At 31.4% G+C, this 23,611-nt stretch overlaps 3 protein-coding genes across 4 annotated transcripts; 2 read left to right on the top strand and 1 right to left on the bottom strand.

Moving 5' to 3' along the window:
- Positions 1–718: 718 nt before the first annotated feature.
- Positions 719–3,089, bottom strand: LOC110995251 (trypsin-5-like). Of its 2 annotated transcripts, none has more exons than XM_045631941.1 (5): positions 2,980–3,080; positions 2,347–2,488; positions 1,609–1,858; positions 1,363–1,536; positions 719–996 (listed from the first exon to the last, which is right to left on the bottom strand). In XM_045631941.1, exons 1-5 carry the CDS (start codon positions 3,041–3,043, stop codon positions 850–852), a joined length of 777 nt encoding a protein of 258 aa, XP_045487897.1. In that variant the 5' UTR covers positions 3,044–3,080; the 3' UTR covers positions 719–849. The 2 variants fall into 2 exon arrangements, with proteins under 2 accessions (XP_045487897.1, XP_022118013.2); XM_022262321.2 differs by having other exon boundaries at positions 720–996; positions 2,347–2,491; positions 2,980–3,089.
- Positions 3,090–5,638: 2,549 nt separating this feature from the next.
- Positions 5,639–9,424, top strand: LOC110995257 (facilitated trehalose transporter Tret1-like). The gene is made up of 4 exons (XM_045632020.1): positions 5,639–5,782; positions 7,123–7,261; positions 8,097–8,821; positions 8,981–9,424. Exons 1-4 carry the CDS (start codon positions 5,720–5,722, stop codon positions 9,305–9,307), a joined length of 1,254 nt encoding a protein of 417 aa, XP_045487976.1. The 5' UTR covers positions 5,639–5,719; the 3' UTR covers positions 9,308–9,424.
- Positions 9,425–11,632: 2,208 nt separating this feature from the next.
- On the top strand, positions 11,633–16,956 carry LOC110995254 (facilitated trehalose transporter Tret1-like). Its single transcript, XM_045632001.1, has 3 exons — positions 11,633–11,913; positions 12,512–12,650; positions 13,875–16,956. Exons 1-3 carry the CDS (start codon positions 11,848–11,850, stop codon positions 15,086–15,088), a joined length of 1,419 nt encoding a protein of 472 aa, XP_045487957.1. The 5' UTR covers positions 11,633–11,847; the 3' UTR covers positions 15,089–16,956.
- The last annotated feature ends 6,655 nt before the right edge of the window (positions 16,957–23,611 follow it).

Raw genomic sequence — 23,611 nt, 5'->3', positions numbered from 1 at the left:
GATGGTAAAATGTGCATTACACTATACGTATACGCCGCGGCCCTACAGTATTACGTAACTTACCCACAAAGCATTTTTAGGTTGGACTCCTAAGAATATTTTTCATTATTCCTGGATACCAATTTTTCTTTTGTTTTATACCACATAACGTTGTTTTATGGTAGATTGTTTGAATGCATCTAACGCTTTAGCGATACCCCTCTACATACTTTTTGAGCGTGTAATATATTACTACTACCCACCCTGGCTTTGTTGGGGTAGATAAAAAGATGATTGTTTTTGCAACGTATCCACTATTCTAGCAAATAAACGATTTGATTTTGATTTGTTTTGATATTAAGGAGACCATTAAAGGAACGATTTAATTTGTTTGAGATGTATGTTTAACATTTATAATGTATTCTTGTGTTCAACGCGTGTGTGTGTCTAATACAATTGCATTAGGAATAAGGTCCAATAAATATCCTTCTTTTTATAAATTTTAATTGTACAAAATTTTTACTATTTTGATATGTTATAAGCTCGCTATTTCGAATAACATTATAAAAACTTTATACGTTCATAACATTTTTACAAAGCCTTTGGTTTTCGTTTCAAATATTCGAAATTATACGATAGTAATATTATAATATGTTCTTTAAATTAAACACAGTTAAACCATCCACCTGAAATTTATTTAAATAATCATATTTTTTTACTTCTTACTAACCTATTATTAATATACTATAACAATTACTATTATTAATAGGTTATACTATAACAATTACAATTACTATATGTTAAAATTCAACAACAATACTTATAAAAATATCATACAGGTTTTATTTGTTTGGAATACTCGAACGCGTCTTATAGTCCTGTGACACTTTTAATCCATTGGATATGATATGCAACATTGGAATAGAAACCGAGTCGATTAGTGGTACAATCTGTACCACCAAATGACGCTAACCCAACCAGCACGCCATCCTCTACTAACGGACTGCCTGAATCACCCTGTGGATTAATTAATATATTATATTGTATGTATACACACATACACATGTAGCTAAATGTTTACAAGTATAGTATGTTAAAAGAAATTTCGAGAACTACGGTTTTTTGAAACTGAGATGTTTAATTTATGTTTGTGTCCCGTTAAAAACAAGGGTTATCTGCTAAGATTAGTTCTATACAAGTACGTAGTTATTTATATATTTTTAAATTATTTGAAACGACTCAAATAATTTCAAAAAAATTATAATTTCAAAATAGTGTGCCGATTGGTTTTAATACTTGAAGATGTATATTGGTTTCAGAGAAGCTCTGTCAAACAGTATGAAGATAAAATACTTACATTACAAATTCTGTAAAGTTACTTACATTACACATTCCGGGACTGTTGTCAGGCCTCTTTGCACAGATATTCATTTTAGCCAATAAGTCCAGATACTGTTGGTAGTACTTTCGGTAATATGGCGGTATCAGGCTAATACACTCATTTACAGTCAACCCTTCGACGTTCATACTTTTAAGTTCCTTCGATGTTTCACCTGTCTAAAATAAATTATTTTCAAATCACTGTAACTTGATCATTTTACGGTAATTTACAAAAATCAATTACTTTACCTCATCAATCCCCCTGCCAACAAATATCATTGACGCTTTACGATTGCCCATTTCTTCGGGCAGTGCAAGAGGTTGCACCTTGCTAGAAAACTTCAACGGTGCTGCCAGCTCAATAATAGCGACGTCATTAAACGGCAACCCACCGTACAATATATAATTTGGATGTATGATTACATTTTTATACTTTATTACTTGGCTATTCTTCTCTGTTTCACCACCGACAAAAGCGTGTCTTATGAATAAACGGACACTGAAATCAAATATAAGGTTTTTAATATATATGTCGCAGTAAAGCATTTAAATCAGAGATTTATTGAATCTCTAGACAGTTAATTAAAGATCGATATTCAATCAAGTCACTAAAGTGCGGTCAGACAAGTGACTGAACGAAACGTGTGACGAGTTTCCTAAACGTTTCTAGGCAACAAGACTAACCTCTAACCTAACCATTTAAGATAAAACAATATATGGAATGGTTTTCTTAGTGCCAGTAACTTAAGTTTTACTTGTGCTTTATTTTTTTGTACCTTGCCGATTCTCAAACGAATAGAAGCCATAGTTGAGCAATAGCTGAGCGTATCTGATTTATGTTTCCATACTTCTATGAACGTAAAATATTTTTCTTTGTTTATTAAACGTCAATGCCGAGTTGGGCTCCGGGGGACTTTAATTCTCCGTTAAACCTACGCAGGCTGAATATTCAGTATAAGGAGGTATTACTTTTAAACTATAAAATACCTGGCATCCTCAAAACAATGGGCAGCAGTGATTAAGTGTCGATCTGATATGATTGCAGCGCCACAATTTACAAGTCCAGCAAAGTATGGAAAATCTTCAATTCGCGCAATCTCTCCGTACAAAATACGCTCAAACTTTTCACCTGCTAAAGATTTAGTTAAGTTAGCTTGCACTTAAAAATACTTTTAGAATGATAACCGATAAATACCTGCATATGCTTGTGTACTAGTGTAGACAAGTAAGAAGTGAAACTTCTTTATAACCTTATTTTTCAAAAAATGATGTACTGTATGCAACTTTACAGAAATTTGTTAAATAAAGTTTAATTAAATTAGTTAAATAAGAGGCTTTTATTATCATATACATGAATCCAATTATCAATTTACTTTATTACTATGATTATTACAGAATTTCATTCATTTTAATATAATTATTACTATAGTTGCTATTGTTATGATAAATTTTTGTTATTAATGCCTTCGTATCAACCGTGCTAGGGACTAGAAAAAGATGGCACGTAACGGAAAAAGGTGACGGTAAATTTTTTTCCAACACCGATAAGGACCATTAATAAGCATAATATTGTTAAAAAACAAAATTGTTACAGTTTGCATTAATATTAGGAATACTTACGCTTCGAATGCACAGAAAATATATTGTAGGAGACTAAAAAAATGTAAAATACTTTACAAGACATGGTTATTTACGACTTTCAGTAACTTGCTTGTTCTTTGTGTTTGGTATTGACTTATTTATATTAAAAAAATCAATAAAGAATGGCATGTGCTTCGGAATGTCTTTCCGCCACATTTGTAATATTTAAAGTATGTAACGACTTTGTTACAAACGTTTGTACGTCAATATTATGGAATTAGAGGTATCGTAGTCAGATAATGGCTGAACCAAACCAATGACACGACATGATGGTAGCACGCATTCGCGAGCCCTCTGGCATTGAGAGTGTCCATGGGCGGCGGTATCACTTGACATTAGGTGAGCCTCCTGCGAGTTTGCCCCCTGCTCTATAAAAAAAAACCCATTATATCTACACTAAAAACAATTATAACCATCATTAATTTAATTCAGTTTCTGATTCTCGTAACGTATTTATAAAACAAATAATCCAATGTAAATTTTACTTTTACTAAAAGCATATTATTGAAGTTATACTTCTATTAGCGCGTTAGGGAAAATTATGAGCGTATATTTTTACGACGCGCGCGCACACCGTCACAAAAACTGACACCCTGAAGTTAGCTATAGTCAACTTTTTTTGTTTTTAAAACATAGAATAATGTGAAAGATAAAATTTTTGAAAAGATTTTTATCATGTAACGTCAAAGAAGTATAACTTCTAACCCGTGTACAGTACACACACATTTTTTATATGTTTATGGCAAAACATATCACACAAAGAGTATCAGCTACTCTAACGATACAAAATACTTATGTTAATAGAGACACACCGAAGATTAATTAAGAGGAACATTTAAGTTACCTTATTAAAATATTAGAGTTGAAGGTGTATTGGAAAATACCAATGGTGATACAAATATGGGCCTTGGCCTCAGATTTCTAATTCTGTTTCGTGATCATTATTTTGTTTTCTATAATACGCAAGTAATCATTCTTCTGTGTTAGACACACACAGTCGACTTTTCGGGTCTAAGGCATGCCAATACCCCACGATGTTTTCTTCTACGTACTTGTATGTATGTTAGATACACACAGAAAAAAAAGTTCATGGGTATTTGAATTACATCTTTATTTATATAATATAGAAAACACACCGCTTTATAGTTTGGGATATAATTCAATTTCATTGAATACCACAAATACTAAGTTTATTATCAATACAGCTTTTCCAATATATTTCAATTGTTCCCCGCAAAGACATAAATGTAACGAAAGGAAATGAGATTTGTTCAATCAGTCCTTCTTGCTAAAAATATTATTACATATATAATACATTTATATAGAATAATTGTCTACGTGTTTACTTTTTGTTAGTCAACAATCTGTAATGTAATCTACAAACAATAACGATGTAGAAAGACACTTAAACAATTGTGCAAATAAAGACTCCCTAAAATCAGTGCTGCTGCAAACGTTGGCTACTTTTTATTTATATTAGATATTTTTATTTGTGCATATTCTTATATATATACATATTCGTCGCTTTATATCCTAATTTCAATCAAAAAGTGTCGCGTGCATGTATCTCAAACGATTCAAAAGTCAACAAATCTGATTACGGACAATTTTCGTTAAGAAAATTAATTAATTGAATTTAGCCACTGATTCTATTAACAAATAATTGAAGAAAAAACATTTTTTATTTTTTACCAACCAATTTTATTTATTTTCAAACACAACCAAAACATACATCATTTGTTATTTCATCACGGCAACAATTTCATTAATAACTCGATTTATTCTTGGGCTTCTTTTTGCTTGTCATAATACGAACGGCGCTAAAATTTTTAGAATTTGGCGCCAAATAGGGGCCAATAATTTTTTTTACATCTGCCGTTTGCGTGGACCGTAGTGGGCCGTAGTGGGTATATTTTCTCATTGAAAGAGTACAGCCTGCATAGGATTAGCGTGGTTAATTTAATTCAGTGGAATTTTTTAGCCGAAGTAGTATGTGTTGCGAGTAGCATATTGGCTAGTCTATGTGTAGTAGGTAATGGAATTATTTGGATTTTAAGCGATCACACCGGTAATAGATACACAAAAGGATTTATTATCTAAATGGACTGAGGAACGTGTGTTCCATATTTGTGTGTCCGTGTGTCACATATTTCAATCATCGTCAATCATGATCAAAAATCATTAAGTTATCTTAGCCAAATATATTATTACAAGACAGCCAGTTGAAGAAACACTATCGGTGTTTAAGATTTGCCGCTAATCGACAAAAAAAATTAACAATTAAATGCAATATTTAGGCTACATTAGACCAAGAGTACTAAGATTGAAATTAAAAAAACAATTTCATTAGTAATGTTTCCAACTGGCCAGTTCTAAACATTTTCAGTGTTACCTATGTATTATAACAATGCATATCTTAGATATTCTGTCAAAAAGTGTTTATATAATTTAACCAGGCAAATGGTTTTAATATCATATATTTAATTATTATTAATTTAAAAATAAAACTTAAGCAAAACATTTTTTTACTCTTCCCTTTTCTTTATTAGTATTTCCGTTTGATTAATAAAATTATGCATAATGCAAAATTCACGAGGAGTTTGCCGCATTTTATTAAATGAACCTCAACTGTAAATACACTTTGCACTTCTGTGACATTATTTCATCATTATCGAGAATTTTTTGTCACATACGCATATTGCGAGTAATTTTTACGAAAATGATTCCAAGTGAGAATAATAAAAGAGATTTAAATGCACAGTGGATATTTTTAGCACGTCAGGTAAGAACAAAGGTTTCCTATTTTAAAGCATGTATTTTCTAGTCAGTCACTGGTTATACACAGACGTAAAATAAATCATATCTTGTTAAAATATTTTTATTTATACCTGTAGCTATTGCATTTTAACCTTATTTATAGATAGTTTAATAAGAGTAAATTAAGTCCTTTGTTTATGGACATCCAATCGGACGCAACATTTGTGTTCTGCAGCTAATCAGACATTACGTTTTGTATCTGAGTTGCACTAAGGTACATGCTTAGGTAATTAAATATTATTACAATTCTGTTTCAATGTTTATTTGCTGATTGCAACGCCTTTAGCAGTAGACAGTTCTCTCAAAAGGGCCTCACTAGCTTAGTGGAAAACCTAATATAATATATAATACTAGCGGATCCGACAGACGTTGTCCTGTCTACACGTCTTTAATTTCCAAATTTCAATTTTTAATAAGCCATTTTGATGAAAATTATTATTCAAATGTTATGACAATATCTAACGATCCAGCACATGGTCACACACGATATAACACAATGATAACAAAACTTTTTTTAAATTTCGGGACAGACTAAAATTAAAATTCGAATATTATTTAAAATTTGACACTGCAATGGTAGCGCCGTCTGTCGGATCCAATGTAAAACATTCCAAAATCAACAACAACTAATAAATTGAAAATTAATTAAAAAAACATTGTCCAGCGGACAAAATTGTGAATCTAAACCATTCCCAGATCCCCTTGAACACACACAAAAAATTTCGTCTAAATCGGTCCAGTCGTTTAGGAGGAGTTCAGTCACATACACACGCACACAAGAAATATATATATTAAGATAATGTTAATATATATTTACCTCAATGTTCAGCTTTAAATTGTGGATATATGTAATATGTATAATCATTTAAGGTTGCAGTACAGAAGGTTAATTGTTGCTTTAAAATAAATTTACGCAGACAGTAAGCAGGATATGGATACTTTAACAGTGTGTACACTTTGTAAAACCCGAATTTAAATAAAATATACTTGAAACATTTTAACATAATTTTGTGATAATTAAAAAAAATCACTTATTTTCGCAGTAATAATGATTGTCTTTGTTCCTAAATGCATTATGTGAACACCTGCTACATGTTGGAACAGTTGTAATTCTTAAATTAAGTATTAATATTGCTACGAAAACTTTTTTTTTAAATAAACAGCAAAGGTTTCATAATGCTCGTATTCCAATTTCAAGTGATACCTCTGGATAGAAACGTACTAGTAGCAATAACGACTGTAAAATTATGTGTACGAATATCGTGGCGCGATTTTTTTTTGATCTTCATCAAATGATTGTTTTAGGTATTAGTGTCAAGTGGAGTTTGGGTTCACTTCTTCATGTTCGGTCTTTGTATGGGAACGCCGACCATTTACATCTCCCAAATTAGAAGAGACGCCAACTCCACAGACGTCATAACAGAAGAGATGTCTTCATGGCTAAGTACGTAAAGAAATATCATTCTTGTAATTTATTGGAATGCAAACACGTTATGAATTTTAAAGAATCGTTGATTAAAATGGAGTTAGAACATGACCTATTTCATAATGTGCAAATTATGTCAGGTCAGGAATGTGTAATCCGGTTTTAAGGTTGATCTTCTCAGAGCAGGGCCGGTATTCTGTAATACCGGACGTTTTTAATAACAGTAGTGGTTGCGATCCCGTCTTTAGTGTCAAGTTTTAGTCCTACATCATACAGGGCGTTATAATACTTAAAAGACTACGTCGAGATCGCAATTGCTATTGGGACCTTCAGAATACTGAATGCTGGTTGGAGAATAATAAAATGATACTGTTAGAAATTGGCAATAGACAGTCTAAATTGTGTAGAGGTGTATGATATAATTGTATCGTAAAATGTTTCTTATTTATGTTTAAAGAACTTTATTTCTCATTACAAAAATGCATTTTATTAACATGAGAAACTTAATATGTATATACGAGCGAGATACAAAAAGCGGTTCTAATTTTAGTCCACTATGTTTACTCTCAACATGTATCTCTATTACCTTTTTGAATTTGTTAAACACGCCAACATTGCGAATTTTTGATGGTAATTGATTGAATAATTGCTCATCCTCATACTTTATACACTTCTTCAAATAAGTTGTACGCGGCTTCGGCAAGATAAGCAAACTCGCTCGACGAGTATTCCGTATAGTTGTGTACTTGTGTACTTGACTTTTTAAATTATTTCATAACCTTCACGATATCTTATTTATTAAAGGTACGCAAACGTGTTATTATTATTTAAATTATAATTTCTTTTTTTTTAGGTTCAACACCGATGTACAGCTCTGTTCCCAATCTATTCGTCGTCGTGGCTGTATCAGCTTACTATGGACCGACCAAAGCATTTTTGACTATATGTATAACTTCAGTTTTGGGATTTCTTATCATGTACTTTAGTACATCTGTTATTGGTGTTCTCGCCGGTGAAGTGGTTATTGGTGCTTTGATAGCAAGTGATTGCGTAGTGTGTATAAGGGTGTTAACAGAATATATATCACCTCAGTATCGTGGATCATTTCTTGTTATAAAGTCCGCGTCATTTGCTTGGGGGATGCTTATTGCTAATTTAATGGGTACTTTCTTACGTTGGAAATCCATCCCACTATTGGGCTGTGCTTTAGCAGTTTATGCTTTCGTATCTGCATTATTTTGGCCTGATTCTCCGTATTGGTTGGCAAGTAAGCAGAAATACACAGCTTGCACAGACTCACATAACTGGCTAAAGGGCCAAAGTATAGAATCAGTACGAGAACTTGAATCTCTTATTGCAGCACATGACAATTTTGTTCAGTCTAAAACCGGAAATCGAAAACATGTAAGGCAATTGATAGAAACCTGTTATTCAAAGGCATTATACAAGGCATTTGGATATGCAATATTACTGCTTTGTCTACATCAGTTTTCTGGTAAGATAGCATGCAATGTTTACGCATTACAAATTATAAAGACGGTAACAAATAGTGAATCAACAACATACATTGGGATGTTAGTAATGGACGCGTTTACAGTTTTCAGCATGTATTCTACTAGTATAATTGTGAAGTTTTTTAAAAGAAAAGTCATATTTTTATATTTATCGATTATAGGTATATTCTTTTTGTTTTTATTATCGCTTTTTCTGTATTTAGTTCAGTTATAATTGATATATGAAAATAAGTATATATTTTTGACATTACTTTCGTTATATATGATATCTGTTAGTTGTGGTCCAGTGTCTCTTTCGCCGTCCTTAATTGCTGAACTTTGCCCTTTACGAAATCGTAATTTGTATATGTTTTTAGTCTCACTCTGTGGAAATATGATAATGGCTACCGTTATTAAATTACTACCTCTTTTGTTTGCTTCTATGGGTTCTCATGGCGCATTTATGTTCTATGGTTCGAGTTCATTATTCTTTATAATTTTAATTACTTGCTTAGTGCCTGAAACAAAAGACAAAAGTATTATCGAGATGGATGCATTGTTACGCAATTGATTATAAATAATCAATTCCGTAACTAATAATAAATTATTCATAATCACTCTGAAGGACGTAAAGTTTTAAGAGAAAATTTATCGTTTTGTGATTTTATGACGTGATTATTTTCGGACCTTAATTTGTTAAGTAGTATATAATATATATAGTAGGAAATTATTTAACCATTAGTGCATGGTTAAAAAATTTCCTTGAATATTAAATGCCACATAAAATAATGATTTCTAATATTGTAAGAACCGCAAAGAAAGATAAAAAAGCATTACAAACCTTGCTGTATTTATATGATAGTATGAATTTAATAAAATACAAAATAAACCAACTTCAATTTAATGAAATCCGCTAAGTTTGCATTCATCTGCATTTATATGAACTTATTTATTAAATAAATTATTATCTAGTATCGAAAAAGATGTAACATAACTTATATTAGGTTACTTATTTTAGTTAATAATTAGAAGCACAAATCTTAACAATAACCTTACACTTCATGACAATAAATTGCAAAACGTCTGTTTAGCTAGTAATATATGAGCCCTTTACTCATAAATTAAAACAAAAAATTGTCGTTCCCGACAATGTACTATTGTTGTCGACCGATTGGTTGACATGCTTTCTAGGTAACAGATGTGTCACTTAGTTTTAAGAAGCCATAAGTAACAGTTTTTTGTTAGTCCATTGTCGCAATCCCACTACCCTTAATCTTGTGTTATAAGGCCTTGTTTTAAATGATTAAAGTCAGTTGATATCTAGCTTCAAACAAAGAGTTTCATTTATGTGAACATCCCTTTAACAACCATCAACTTAACTCGGGCAAATAATCATTGTTCACGCCATCCTGGTATCTATAGTCCTCTCTGTTATTTTTTTCTGTCCTTACCGAAGTCTCTTGCCATACCGAAGTGTAGCAGGGAACAATTCATCTTGCACCTGCTGATGCAAGGTCATCGCTTCTTGTTCTTACGCTTTTATTTGTGGTCTTCTCCCACGGAGCCAACTGAAGAGACGGAAGAGTATCGGTGAGGGGTGTTCCATATATTTTTACGCCACATTTCACTCGTCCCTCGGTCTACATTTATTTATGTTTACCGCTACAAACCTACAGCTACCGAAAATAATGAGATTGTTTTCTAATACATAAACAACACGTGTCGTAATTAGTTCGAGACAAAAAAACATTTAATCTATTCAACAATTCATTTCATTGTTTATTGGGCGTTAATACCGTTAAGATTGCTTTCAGCCTTAGTTTCCATTATAAAATCGTATAATGTCGTCACGGATATAAACAGTGAGTTTTAGATATATATTTCATACACTCTTATTCGTTATTAATAAGGGTTTTGAATTGTTGTTTGTTTTGGTTTTTACATTTATTTAAACTTCGCTACATTAAAAAAATTAAAAACATAAAAATCATAAAGAATGCAACGGGCTGCTTTATCGCTAACAAATAACCTCTTCCAGACAACAAAATAATATAGAACCAACCTTAATCTAAAATAATACAAAAAATATATATAAAATAAACTATAAACTAAAAAGCTAATCTCATGAATTCATGACTTCTATGTTTTTGGGGCTTCTGTGTAAGTGTTTATAGGCCACAGTCAATAATATTTTCTTCGATCGACGACTGGCTATCACATGTATATGTCTATGTCTATGTCTACATGTTAATTATTGATTGAAGCACTTCTGTACTGCAAAACAACCGTTATTTCTTTTGACATAAATTTAAAGAACTTTTATTAAAACAGATTAATTTTAATGACAGACGGGGTATATGTAAATCTTTGTTTCCGGTACACTCTTGACAGACCGGTTGTGATCGCTATGTGGTAGCCCCTATTAGTATGAAATAGAAGGGGCAGATGTGATACGCTTCACGACGTTCCACCATCATTGCGTATTAGAGGTCATCAAAATCTAAATACTAATTATATTATTCGTATGATTCTGTTAAGTCGTTTATATTATATTAAAAAGAGGAAGATTAGCACTTTCCTTAAAACATATTCAATGTTAACATATTCAGAAATAGTTAACCATCTTTTATTTACACAGAATACAGGTATTACATGATAAAGTTCTTAATTTCCGAAATGATACAATTAAGAAGCCTTTAATAAAATAATGTAACATATTATATTTAATCACCGGAAACACAGATGCAAGGCGTTGCAGGTGTTAAGAAAATCTTTTTATAAAAAGCAAATCATATACACACTGTATATAATTAATCTACAATTCAGAACAGAAAATAAATAATTTATTGCATGAACTTTGTCAGTGCACATTGTATTAGCTGGTCAATCGTTTGTGTTTTTATTTTATGTACAATAAAATAGTTAAGTATAATAATTGGTTGATATGACTACACGTTGACTGTGAAATGTGTGTAGTATATATATTATTATAATGAGCTCGTCTTCAAATAACATAAATAAAGCCTATTATAACTGCGTCATCAAATATCCTAAATAAATGTATTGGTTTCCGTTCTAGTTGTATAGTGTGTCAAATGATAACAAGACGTCATGGAGCCCAAATTAGAAGCAAACGTAGACAAAGCTCTCACTCCTAGAAAAATATTTATAAGACAGGTGAGTTTAATATATTTATCACATCGGGTTTTTCCATTTTCGATCATTATCCTTATACATATATGTTTAATTTACTTATTTATTATTCACAATACCCTATCACCAGGATGACGCTTCTGTTCAGAAGAATTATAGCCACGACTAAAAAAAACTACCACATCTTTATGGAAGTCTGTCGGGTCCGCTAGTCTATTATAAACTGATAAAAGATATTCTTATCTGATCATCTGCCTAACAAAAATATATATAAATATATTTATAGAACATATAAAATTAAGTTTAGATTTCCCTTAATTGACTGAAATATACATATCATTGTTAAAGGGCCTGTTTCACAATGTATAGATAAAGTACCAAATAGCTATGCAACACAAATTATTCGAAAGATAAAAGTTCCGATTAAGAAACTTTGCGTTTCATGACGAATAGCGTCATCTGATAGTTGTGAAACGCAAAAATACTGATTATCCTACCAATAACTAATAAATAGCTTATTTGGAACTTATCCGGACATTGTGAAACGGACCCTAAGAGTTCAAATTTAGCCAAAATACACGTTACATTAAGTAAAATTATCGAAAGAAAAACATGTTTTCAGATCCTGGTATCCAGCAGTGTTTGGTCTAGTTTCTTTATGTTTGGGTTGTGTATGGGCACTCCGACAATTTATATATCACAAACAAGAAAGGAAGCAAATTCTACTGATGTGATTTCTAATGAAATGTCTTCGTGGATTAGTAAGTTCTAGCTTTAACTTAAAAACAATCTTATCATTAGAATCAAGTAAGATTAAGGGCCTGTTTCACAATATATGGATAAAGTGATAAATAGCTATGCAACACATAAATTATTCGAAAGATAAAAGTTCTAAATAAGATACTTCGAATTTAATGACGTATAGCGCTATCTGACAGTCGTGAAACGCAAAAATACTATTTATCCTCCCAATAAGTAACAAATAGCTTATTTGGAACTTATCCGGACATTGTGAAACAGGCCCTAAGAGTCGAGTCCCCTACGTCAAATTGGAATTTGACATATGCAAATTAAGAATGACTTCGTATAGCAAAACTCTATTATATTCTGACATATGGGGTCGGGTTAGCATTAAGACCCATTTCTGAATTTTAACAATCACGGACACAGTGCAGACGTTTAACAACATTGTTTTATTTAAATATGCCTGAATCATTAATTTATTCGTTTCATTATAATTGATGTAATTTATTAATCGAATTTCTTTAATTGCCAGAATTTACCGATTATTTATTAGATTTTTCTTGTAAATCTTTTATAAACCTTATTTTTGTTAGAATTGGTCAATTAACACTCCTTCAGCGGGGAAATTAAAAACTCGCGATGTAGCCGGAGATTTGTTTGAATCAAGTTGTTTGTTAGAAGTAGGTACTTATTTACTTATCTAGTTGATAACAGGGCCTGGGACTAATGCTGGGCAGGCTACCTCTAATTAATTTGATATATTTGTTTTAAATATTGTTTGATGATTTGCTTTTTTAAAAGAGTACCGAGAGTTTTTTACGCCGGCTTTTTCTCTCGGCCTACACCCTCTGTCTTCTTTGCCGATGAGTAGGGATGCCTACAAGTTCGAATTGATTGACGTGGAATAAGTGATACCTAGATGATCTTATGTTCCAAAATAAACGTATTTTATTTTACCTAACGAAAAATAATATACGAAAAATTTATTACAGATGATAATATATTCATGTTTTGTATTATAAATGCTTCGGCGGTAGTTTATTGACCTAATAAAATGTAGTAGACAAGTCAACTGACTTTAATCAAGACATCTCATTAAAGAATTAAAAACAATTAAATAAAACAGAGATAAAAAAATATTTAAGTTCATTACTGTTTAATATGTTATCACTGAATTGTAATGTTTTTGTAATCAAGAATTAATGAAGGTTAATAATTAATAACCATATTATCTCAATCAGGTTCTGCGTACAATTACAGCGCGATTCCCAACCTCTTCATTGTTGCATTCCTGTCAAGAAAATTTGGCCGAAAGAAGACTTTTCTAGTCGCCACTGTGACATCTGCAGTTGGATTCGTAACCCTGTACTTAAGTTCAAACTTCACACAGGTTATAATAGGCGAGATATTACAAGGAACTCTAATTGCCTCAGATGGAATGATTTGTGTTATGGTCCTTACAGAATATACATCACCGAAATACAGAGGATTCTTCCTTACATTTAAGTCAGCAACGTTTGGTTGGGGAATGCTTGTTGCGAATACGATGGGAACCTTCTTGCATTGGAAATCAATACCGTTACTAGGGTTTGCCTTGTCAGTATATGGATTTTTGACGTGTCTTTTATGGCCAGAGTCACCATATTGGTTAGCGAGTCGTCAAAATTACGACGCTTGCGCAAAATCCCATTGCTGGCTGAAGGGGACTGATGAAGAGTCATTAAAAGAAATTAGCTCATTGATAATGCAACACAAAGAATTAAGTCGCAGAAAAATAGAATCGTCGCACAATAGACTAAAGAAGATTCAAATTGCGATAACCTCAAAAGCCTTCTACAAACCTTTTGGATATACAATGCTTATGTTACTCTTGTATTATTTTTCTGGTAAAATGTCCTGTAATGTATACGCCCTGCAGTTAATTAAAAATGTTACTAATAGCGAATCAACTGCATACACAGGAATGCTTATAATAGATGCATTAACAGTTTTTAGTATGTATTTCACCAGTGCAATTGTTAAGTTCTACAAACGAAAAATGCTCTTCATTACGACATCTTTGGTTGGCATTTTGTTTTTACTGTGTATCTCTATTTATTTGTATCTATCAAAACTAGAATTTTATGAGACAAATAGTTATATTTTTTTGGTTTTGTTAACACTATACATGATTGTTATTAGTTGTGGACCGATTACTATAACTCCGTCAATTATCGCAGAACTGTGTCCTCTTAGATATCGAGGACTTTACATGCTATTAATGGAGTTAGTTGATAATATAATAATGGGTACTGTTGTTAAAATATTGCCTTATCTATTAAGTACAATAGGTGCCCACGGCGCATTCTTTTTCTACGGTAGTTCGTCACTTATTTTAACATTACTCATATACTACTTTATTCCTGAAACCAAAGACAAAACTATTCTTGAAATGGATGTTCTTATGGGTACTTAAAGCGTATGATTTTAAGGATTTCAGTGTTTAAACAACGCGCTCTGTAAGAGAGAAACATAAGTAATTAGAATCAACTACAATAGAACGTACTAAAAAACTAAATGTATCTAAATATAACGATGTAAATGAGTAAGATATAAATGATACCGATTATTGAAATAATTTAAAGATGGTTGAAAGTGTGGATAAGAGAAATGAAAGTGGTAAAAAAGGGTTTGAATGATCTTTATAACCATAGACAAATTTTGTTTCAAGGGCATATTTTTAGTTATTGTAAAACTCCAATTGTGTTTAATTATGTTCTCATTAGTTTTAATATACTTGTCATGCTCAGTTATAGATCAATTAATTTACTTCACCTTAACCCATTTTCACATAATTATTCTTTTATAAATATAGTTATTATAAAGAGTATACTTTTTATAGAACAGGGGACAAACGGCAGGAGGCTCACCTGATGTTAAGTGATACGGCCGCCCATGGACACTCGCAATGCCAGAGGGCTCACGAGTGCGTTGCCGGGCTTTTAAGAATTCCTACTTAGTATTTTACTAATAGGATTTCCGCGGAACTGCCTTTTAATTTTAAAGCGACAATTTATATTAAACAAGCATTAAACAAATATTTCTCTGATATTTGATTGTACAGTCATTTTGAAAATGATAGTATTTTATTATCAATACTTCGTCGTCAACGATTCATCTTAAGTCACCCACGCTATAAAATTCACATAATGTTATGGAATCATTTAAAAAAAACGTGGATGGCGTGGATTTTTTATTATTACCTAAATAAAAACCTAGAAATTACTTTATGGTAGGTTAGGTCGCGGTTCTAGATAAGAAAATCTAAAAAGCGCTGTTTTTCTCAAAGGTCATATAAAAAGTTTCTTAGTTCATCAGCTAGGTCTTTCGTTTTCGTGATTCAAAGTCGGAGCACGTTTTTGTGAATTTACGGTCGATTCATCCGATATTCGATTATTAGGCATTGATCTCTTTAAAATTTCGCTTTTTATTCGCAATGCCCAGTCCTGTTCAATTGGCTAGAACGAAATAATTTTCTGATTATACGCCGACTGAATCTTTAATTTACGCCATTAATGCCTTCATTTTAATCGCGGTAAAAGTAAAATGTCTTCTATGAGAATTTTTTTTTAATTTTAGTTGAGAATTGTCTATGAATATTGTAATGTTTACCTACCATTGAATTGAATACATTGTTTATATCTTTATGTAAGCTGTACAGAGACTAGTTTAATTAAAACTTGTAGTGATACAACTATCAGCTCTGTTAACTATGTATTAACATGACTGTCCTCATATTGCACCCATTTTAATACCTACCATATGAACTTTCCTGACTAAAGATAAAATAATTTAACAGTTTACTTATAGGTCTTACTCGCTTATCCTTACAATAGTCAAAATTTATGTTCTTCACTTTTCCTACAATAAATCTCCTCCATTACTTTAATTTCCCCCAGATTAATAAAGAGATTGAGATTGATAATACTTTTGAATACTATCTAGATTATTTTTTTATATTTTGGTTTACGAATATTTCAAACTAAATATGTAACGGATTGTACGTGTATATTAATAACACATCCACAAGCTATGAGTATGACTTATCAAAACGAGTTATATCAAAATGTTAACTGTCCCTCTCAGGGATGGATTTTTGTCTAAAACCATTACCTTATGCTTATCAAAATATTGTCTTTTTTGTGTCAATAATACGAGCCGAGTATTTCGTCAATAAAGAAGGTTGAATGATGTCATTGTATTTTAATTAAAATCAATTTTGTATAGGTAGGTTAGGTATGACATAATGTGTAGTGCATAAGAAATAAACGTACTCAGTCATAATATGTAATTTATTTCCACCTTGAACTCCTTTCCAATTGTGGTTAACTGCGATATAATCAACACTTATTCAAAACCTGTATCTTAGAACTGGACTATATAAGGCTTTAATGTTCGCCATTACACTATATACACGCTATAAACTAAGAATATATAAATAAAAATCGCATTTGGCAAAAGTATCGAGGCTCAAGCAATCCACAGTCATAAAATGAGATATAAAAATGTATTGTAAGAATTAGTTTTTAAAGAGATGCGAAGGTACAATGGCGTTATCTGGTCCGAGTTGGCAGCCTCGGCTGTTGCCTTCTGTTGTGAGAAAATTAAATTACCCCATTAAGTGCCTGCCTCTTACGGCGCCTTCATAAACATTGCGAGCGTTTACTCGACGTTTCTATTATTTGATATTTCAGTCATTTGACAATTATGTTTCGTAAAATTATGTAGCTTAAAATTTTAGTATTGTTATAAACTACGGGAGTACAAAGTGCAAAATTAAAGACTAATGGTATCACTCGGCTGTCGAACAATGGTATTGAAACGAATTGCGCCATGGTTTCGTTTAGTTTTGTATTCAAAGACCCCAAATCAGTTTCTGTATAATATTGTATTGTAAGTAAACATTATTTGGTTCATATTAATATAAAAATGTACGTAATCACAAATAGATAATTCATAACTTTAAATCTAATATTGTTTTTGTTTTTGGAAAAATATTTTTGTTTAAAGATTTACGCTAAGAAATTTTTTACGATTATTACTGTTACAAATATTTTGAATGTAAATATTATGATACCAATTTCTATGAATCGCACTATATTCCCTTGAGTAAGTCGAAACCTTACGAACAGACTACGAATTCAGCAAAGCGTTAAAACCCTCGTCGTATGAAATGCCAGAGGCCGTTTCAAAGCGATTGAGCGAACTGAATAATGTTTTCTTAACTCGCTGCGTACATTAGAGCATCTTGCATTTGTTGTTATGTCCCGAACTGTATCTTATTTAATGTTTTAAGAAAATTTCTGCTAACGTCGGCGCTGCTCATTCGGACCTAATGAATTTCTGATATAGCTTCTTTGACGGGAATGAGCAAGAGAGCCCTTTTATTGAGATAATGAAGAGATTAAAACCATTAAATTTAGTATTAATACAAAAATTGCAGTCAAGTATATTGCTATGGTATTTGATGCAATAGTTACAATGCTATTTACATATACATATAACGGTTGCCATGGTAATAAACACCGCAACAACTTTTGGTTTTAAATGATATTAAATCGATTTTTTAAATAGTTTCTGAGCTTGTATGTAAGGTAAACCTATGTGATAGCCTATTTATTCAGTTTATAATTAATTATAGTTGGTTAAAAAACAATACCGTTGTCCTGGGATCTGAACTGATCCACCTTGTTGTTGGCAAAGGAGATATCCAGAAGTGCACGTTGTTGGGTTGGTTGAAGCTGCTGCAATAATTGAGCTTCGTTTGTTTTGATTCATTAATTTTAGTAGAAATGAATATTTCGTGTTTTTTAAACAACTATTATTTTCTTAATCAATCTTTATATTTTGTTCAAGTGAATTTTTTTGGTCAAAAAGCACAAATAGAGCACTCATATAATACTCGTATGTTGTATGCAGTCGACACACACGAGTTTCTGAGTTTGATACCAAATTCCTGTTACATAGGGAAGTGATACTTCCCATAAAACCCTAAACAATTATGACGTATTATTTAATTTTATACTGCATGTTGAATTAAAAAGTTTGAGACGATGTAATAAAAGTTTCACTATAAAATTGTTTCGTCGGAAATCGAGATTAAGTCATTTGTCAAATTATCTATTAGGTAAAAATATAATCGGTTTAATCGAATTATACTAGCAGTTACATATATTGTTTTAATCAAAGGAGATTGAATAAGTCCTAAGAAAACTTCGTAACAGAATAAGAATGAAAGCTACTTGATATTCTAAGTTCGATACCTGTTTATATGCACAACACGCAGACTCAGCTCCAACGAATTAATTAAATCATATTAATTTCTCAAAGTTTACGAATACAGTGTCAGGACAATTTACACTCTGCTGATATTATTTCTCGATTCTTCAACCACATTTTGATGTTCTCAAAGTTAATGTTTATACTACAGACTTTTGAAGCTGGAAATACAGTAAAATAATAAAAATATAGGTTGAAAAAAAAAATTTGTGTGGTTTTATGAAACCACGGTGAAAGTGTAATTACTTTTCACATTATAGACATTTAACTAAAAAAAATTGGAAATAATATTCCATTAAGGGTATAAAATCGCTTTATCAATCTTAATTTTATACTTGGAAAATTGGAATGAAAATGGAAAAAATATTATTTCCAACAAATATTTATTAAGAATAAAGTAAAGTCTCGTTCGGCAGTATAGAAGTATTCGAAAGATTCTTGAAATGAAATCGTTTATTTTAACTAAGATAGTGGTACAATTAGATACATTAAGGGCCTGTTTCACAATGTCCGGATAAGTTCCAAATAAGCTATTTATTACTTATTGGTAGGATAAATAGTATTTTTTCGTTTCACGACTATCAGATAGCGCTATACGTCATGAAATTCGAAGTATCTTATTTGGAACTTTTAGCTTTCGAATAATTTATGTATTGCATAGCTATTTGGCACTTTATCCATACATTGTGAAATAGGCCCTAAATATAAAAATCCGCACAATATATATGGCGGATATATTAATAGGCATGTAAATGTCATATTAATTTGATTATGTCACATAATACAGACATTCACATAAAATAAATAAGAATGGGTAAATTTAGTTATTTAGAATTTGTGTCTGTTAATCTAGATACTGGCCCACGCTATGAAAGCAAAAGATTCTTAGTATTAAACTCTTGTGACATCTTGAGACAATAAACACAAAGCTTATTTTTTTAAATAGCAACGAAGTTTGAGAACTCCCGGTTCTGTTTAATTAATAAATTCGCCCGCGTATAATTTCTCAGAGAAAATAAAGCGATTTTGTTATCGTGTTTGTGAAGTCAGACATTCCGACGCGCAATTTGAGCTGCTGACGCCTCTATTTCCAATTACTTTTATTTGTAATATAACACCTAAACAATGCTGACAAAATTTTGAATTACAGTGAATTTTGTTTTACAAGCTTTATAAACATTCGAATCCTTCAATTACTGTGATATCTCTTGTCCTTTTCTCTCTAGTGTTACTCTGCAAATAAAGAAACGTGACAGCTTATTGATACATGATAGTGGAATTCTTAATAAATTTAGCCGAAATGCTTTTTTACAAATATTTAAAATTATTACAAATCATTTTGATTTTGCAAGATATTAAACTAATATGATCGATTATGATTTTAAAATTTAAAATTGATACTTCATGAAATAATACGAATGATAAAAAATTTATAAAAAAAAAATGCGGCAGAGGTTAGAAATTTTGTAGTAAATACAACTTGAAATATTAGATAAAAGTTTTGTGTTATCTTTATTTAATTCGGGATAAAATTAAAGTCATATCAATTCACTTTGCGCCTTTTCCAAGCAAAAATATAGGGAAAAGGGCAAACCTTTTAATGTCTCTTACAAAAGGTTCCAGGGGTACGGAACTATTTACAAAAACTATTTATAATAATAATGGCTAGTAGTAAATAGTTCAGTAGGAATATTGCAAACCATGGGGCGTGTTTACATTCAAAAGTAAAATGTAGGAGTTTAATTGATAAGTGCTAAAGAAGTGTTAGTGTGAGCTTTATGTGCATGACGATTATTGTTTGTCGTCAACCAATTCTAGGAATGTATTAATGGGTAACAAAAAAATAATACCGATATTACGGTATGCGATAACTTGTAAACCACACAGAAGTATGGAATGAATATATTTTAATTATAAATTCACATTATTTTATTCGTTATAAAATCGTGCAACAAGCTTAGAACAAATTACACACGCGATCAGCGCCATCTATTGGCAAACAAGACATTTACGATTTGAAGTGGCTTACAATTTCATATATTTTTGACCAAGAGTTGCCAACGCCTAAAGACAGAAGGAGGTCAGAATCGTTTCATATATTTTTGACCACGATTAATCATTCGGCGGTTAGTTCGCTTGAACGGGTATGAAAACCACTCCCGCCCGATACATCATATCAAGGCTTTGAGGGAAAATATTATGATGAAATAGATAATTCTGTTGCGACGGGGTGATAAATATATAAAAGAACTTTAAATGTCCGTATTTTTTACTTTTACATTATTATGTTAGTTAGGTATTTTACTTAATTTTTATCATTTCTTGCCTTGTTTCAAATTCTTAATGACACGAGGCTAGTATTTCAAGCTAAGATAGCAAGCTAATGTCAGTAGGCTAGCAAGCTAGTATTTCTGGCTTCGTGTAGACAAAACTATCTTCATTTCTGAGCTAGTAATCTAGTCAGTTACTTTACAAGCCAGGAAAGTTATAGTAACTCTTCTTCTAGTTGGTCTAGTGCGAATTGGCACAGTTTTCGAAGTAACTTATTCACTCGAATGGTATTTTCGCATGTAGCTCATTTTAGATGTGTTGTCACCTAAATCACTGCAATAGCTTAAAGTAATCTTAGCCTCATGTAAACAGAACTAGCATCTTTCAACGCAGGTCATTGAGCCAGAACAGTACTTGCATACAGCAGCTTGCTATCCTAGATTGAAAAACTAGCCTCGTGTTACTTGGGCATAAGATTCAGTATCTAATCTAAATCTAAACTCTGGGTAAGCTAATTTGCGCTAAATACATATAAGTATCGGATTTAGCGTTATGTTTCGTCTCAGAATCTCACCCTCCGACACTAAATAATAATTTCAACTCTTAAACTATAAAAACTATTTAAGAGTGAAGTGTTTTAGTCTCTTTTAATAATAATCCTTATTTGCTTTATAGTGGCAATAAAGTAAGACGCTTAATTATTTTGGAAGCGGGCCAGGAGGCAAGAGGTTAGCCAAATGTATGAAGACACCGCCAGTTCTCTCTAACCGCTTGCTCCAAGAGCTGGCATTTTGAATCAGGTTAATATTTAATTACGATTTGAATTCCGAAGCAAATGGTGCATAGAGTTATTTTACTTAAAAATGCAAGGCGTAAAGCCATAATTTTTGGAGTTTACTCCTAAAGAATCGATTTTCATATATAAGGCGCCCGATATGAGAAAAATATGACAGATAAAATCTACTGATGAATGACCTCGTTACTTTTTTGGTGCGCACCTATGTGTGCAACTTTCTAATTTGGTTGGATTATTTTAAAAAATAAATAATAATTGTCAGATAATAATAATTACATAATTTATCAACATTCCTAATGAAATATTTGTGCGCATCTGAAATTGACTATTGTGAAAAGTTTAATGTAAAATATTTCGCCGATTAGTTATAATAAATGTATATAAAATGAATAAACATATATTTATATATGTATATTATTTTCATTAATTTGTTAATTTACCCTTTCATATGGTATTAATCTTATTTTCAGTTGGATAAACTCTTTTTGCGTATGTTTAGACAATCGTACTTAAGGAGTAAACTCCAGTCGTGCGTCGGAGCTGACACACACAATTTTTATGTTTTATATAAAGGTTAACATGGAGAGACTATATATCATAACATTGTAACGGTAAAACCTGATTATGACTAGACAGACTTACTTAAAATAAAAGCTAGGGCACAGGGCTAGCTAGGGTAAAGGGCTATAGACGTAGTAAAAATGCTACAAGCCGCTCCATAAAAAATAAACATTATAAAAAGTTTCTTTTATTTTTCTGGCTGAGTAAAAACATCTTTGGAAAAAACTATATAAATTTCGAATTACAGAGTTTGATTCCTGTAATATTTATGCACCAGAGAATAAAAGTAAAATACAATCAGTGCACTTCCTAAAAAAAAAGAACTTTATTCATCGACTGTAGTCATATTTTTATCCGTTATGCTCCTTTAGCTGCTCATTACGCATTCAGACCGCACGAATTGAGTTAAATATTACAGACTTTGAAAGATCAAAGTGAAAATTGTGCCGGGATCTCTTCTTTAGTTAATTTTATGTGATTTATTTAATTATAAATGTGATCAAAAGACCTTTTGGCTGTTTTTTAATTGTATTAAGACGGCATATAAAATTTTATTTTGCTTTATTAACTTTTTTATTATTATATCTGTTTTAACATAAATTAATATTTTTTTCAGTGGATTTAACGGCAAGCCGAGTAGGCTGGAGCCTAGGGAGGAAGATTTAGGAACCGAATATTTTTATTGCTACCTCATAGAAATCAAAATGATGTTTTACATAAGGAAGCCAAAATTTTGTCAATGACTTTTCCCTCTTACATAACATTGTACATACCGTGTAGCTTTAATATTCTAGAGTAAAACAAGAGCAAAGGCGGAAAAAACTTCACAGCCTTTACCTATAAAATATGTAAATACCGCTTGATTCGTTTTCTACTCCAAATACACTTTTAATTAGTACTAAACAGTAGAGCCATGTTATAGACAGGTATTTTTTGTAGATGTCACACACTGTCGTTCATCACTTTGCTCTATTGTCATGTGATTTTGTCTATGTTTTCATACATATCCCAAACTATTTCAAAATACATATT

Source organism: Pieris rapae, chromosome 17 (genome assembly GCF_905147795.1).
Source record: "Pieris rapae chromosome 17, ilPieRapa1.1, whole genome shotgun sequence".
NCBI classification, from domain to species: Eukaryota; Metazoa; Arthropoda; class Insecta; order Lepidoptera; family Pieridae; genus Pieris; species Pieris rapae.
Note: the sequence above shows the minus strand (reverse complement) of the source record. Positions and strands in the feature narration are given on the sequence as shown.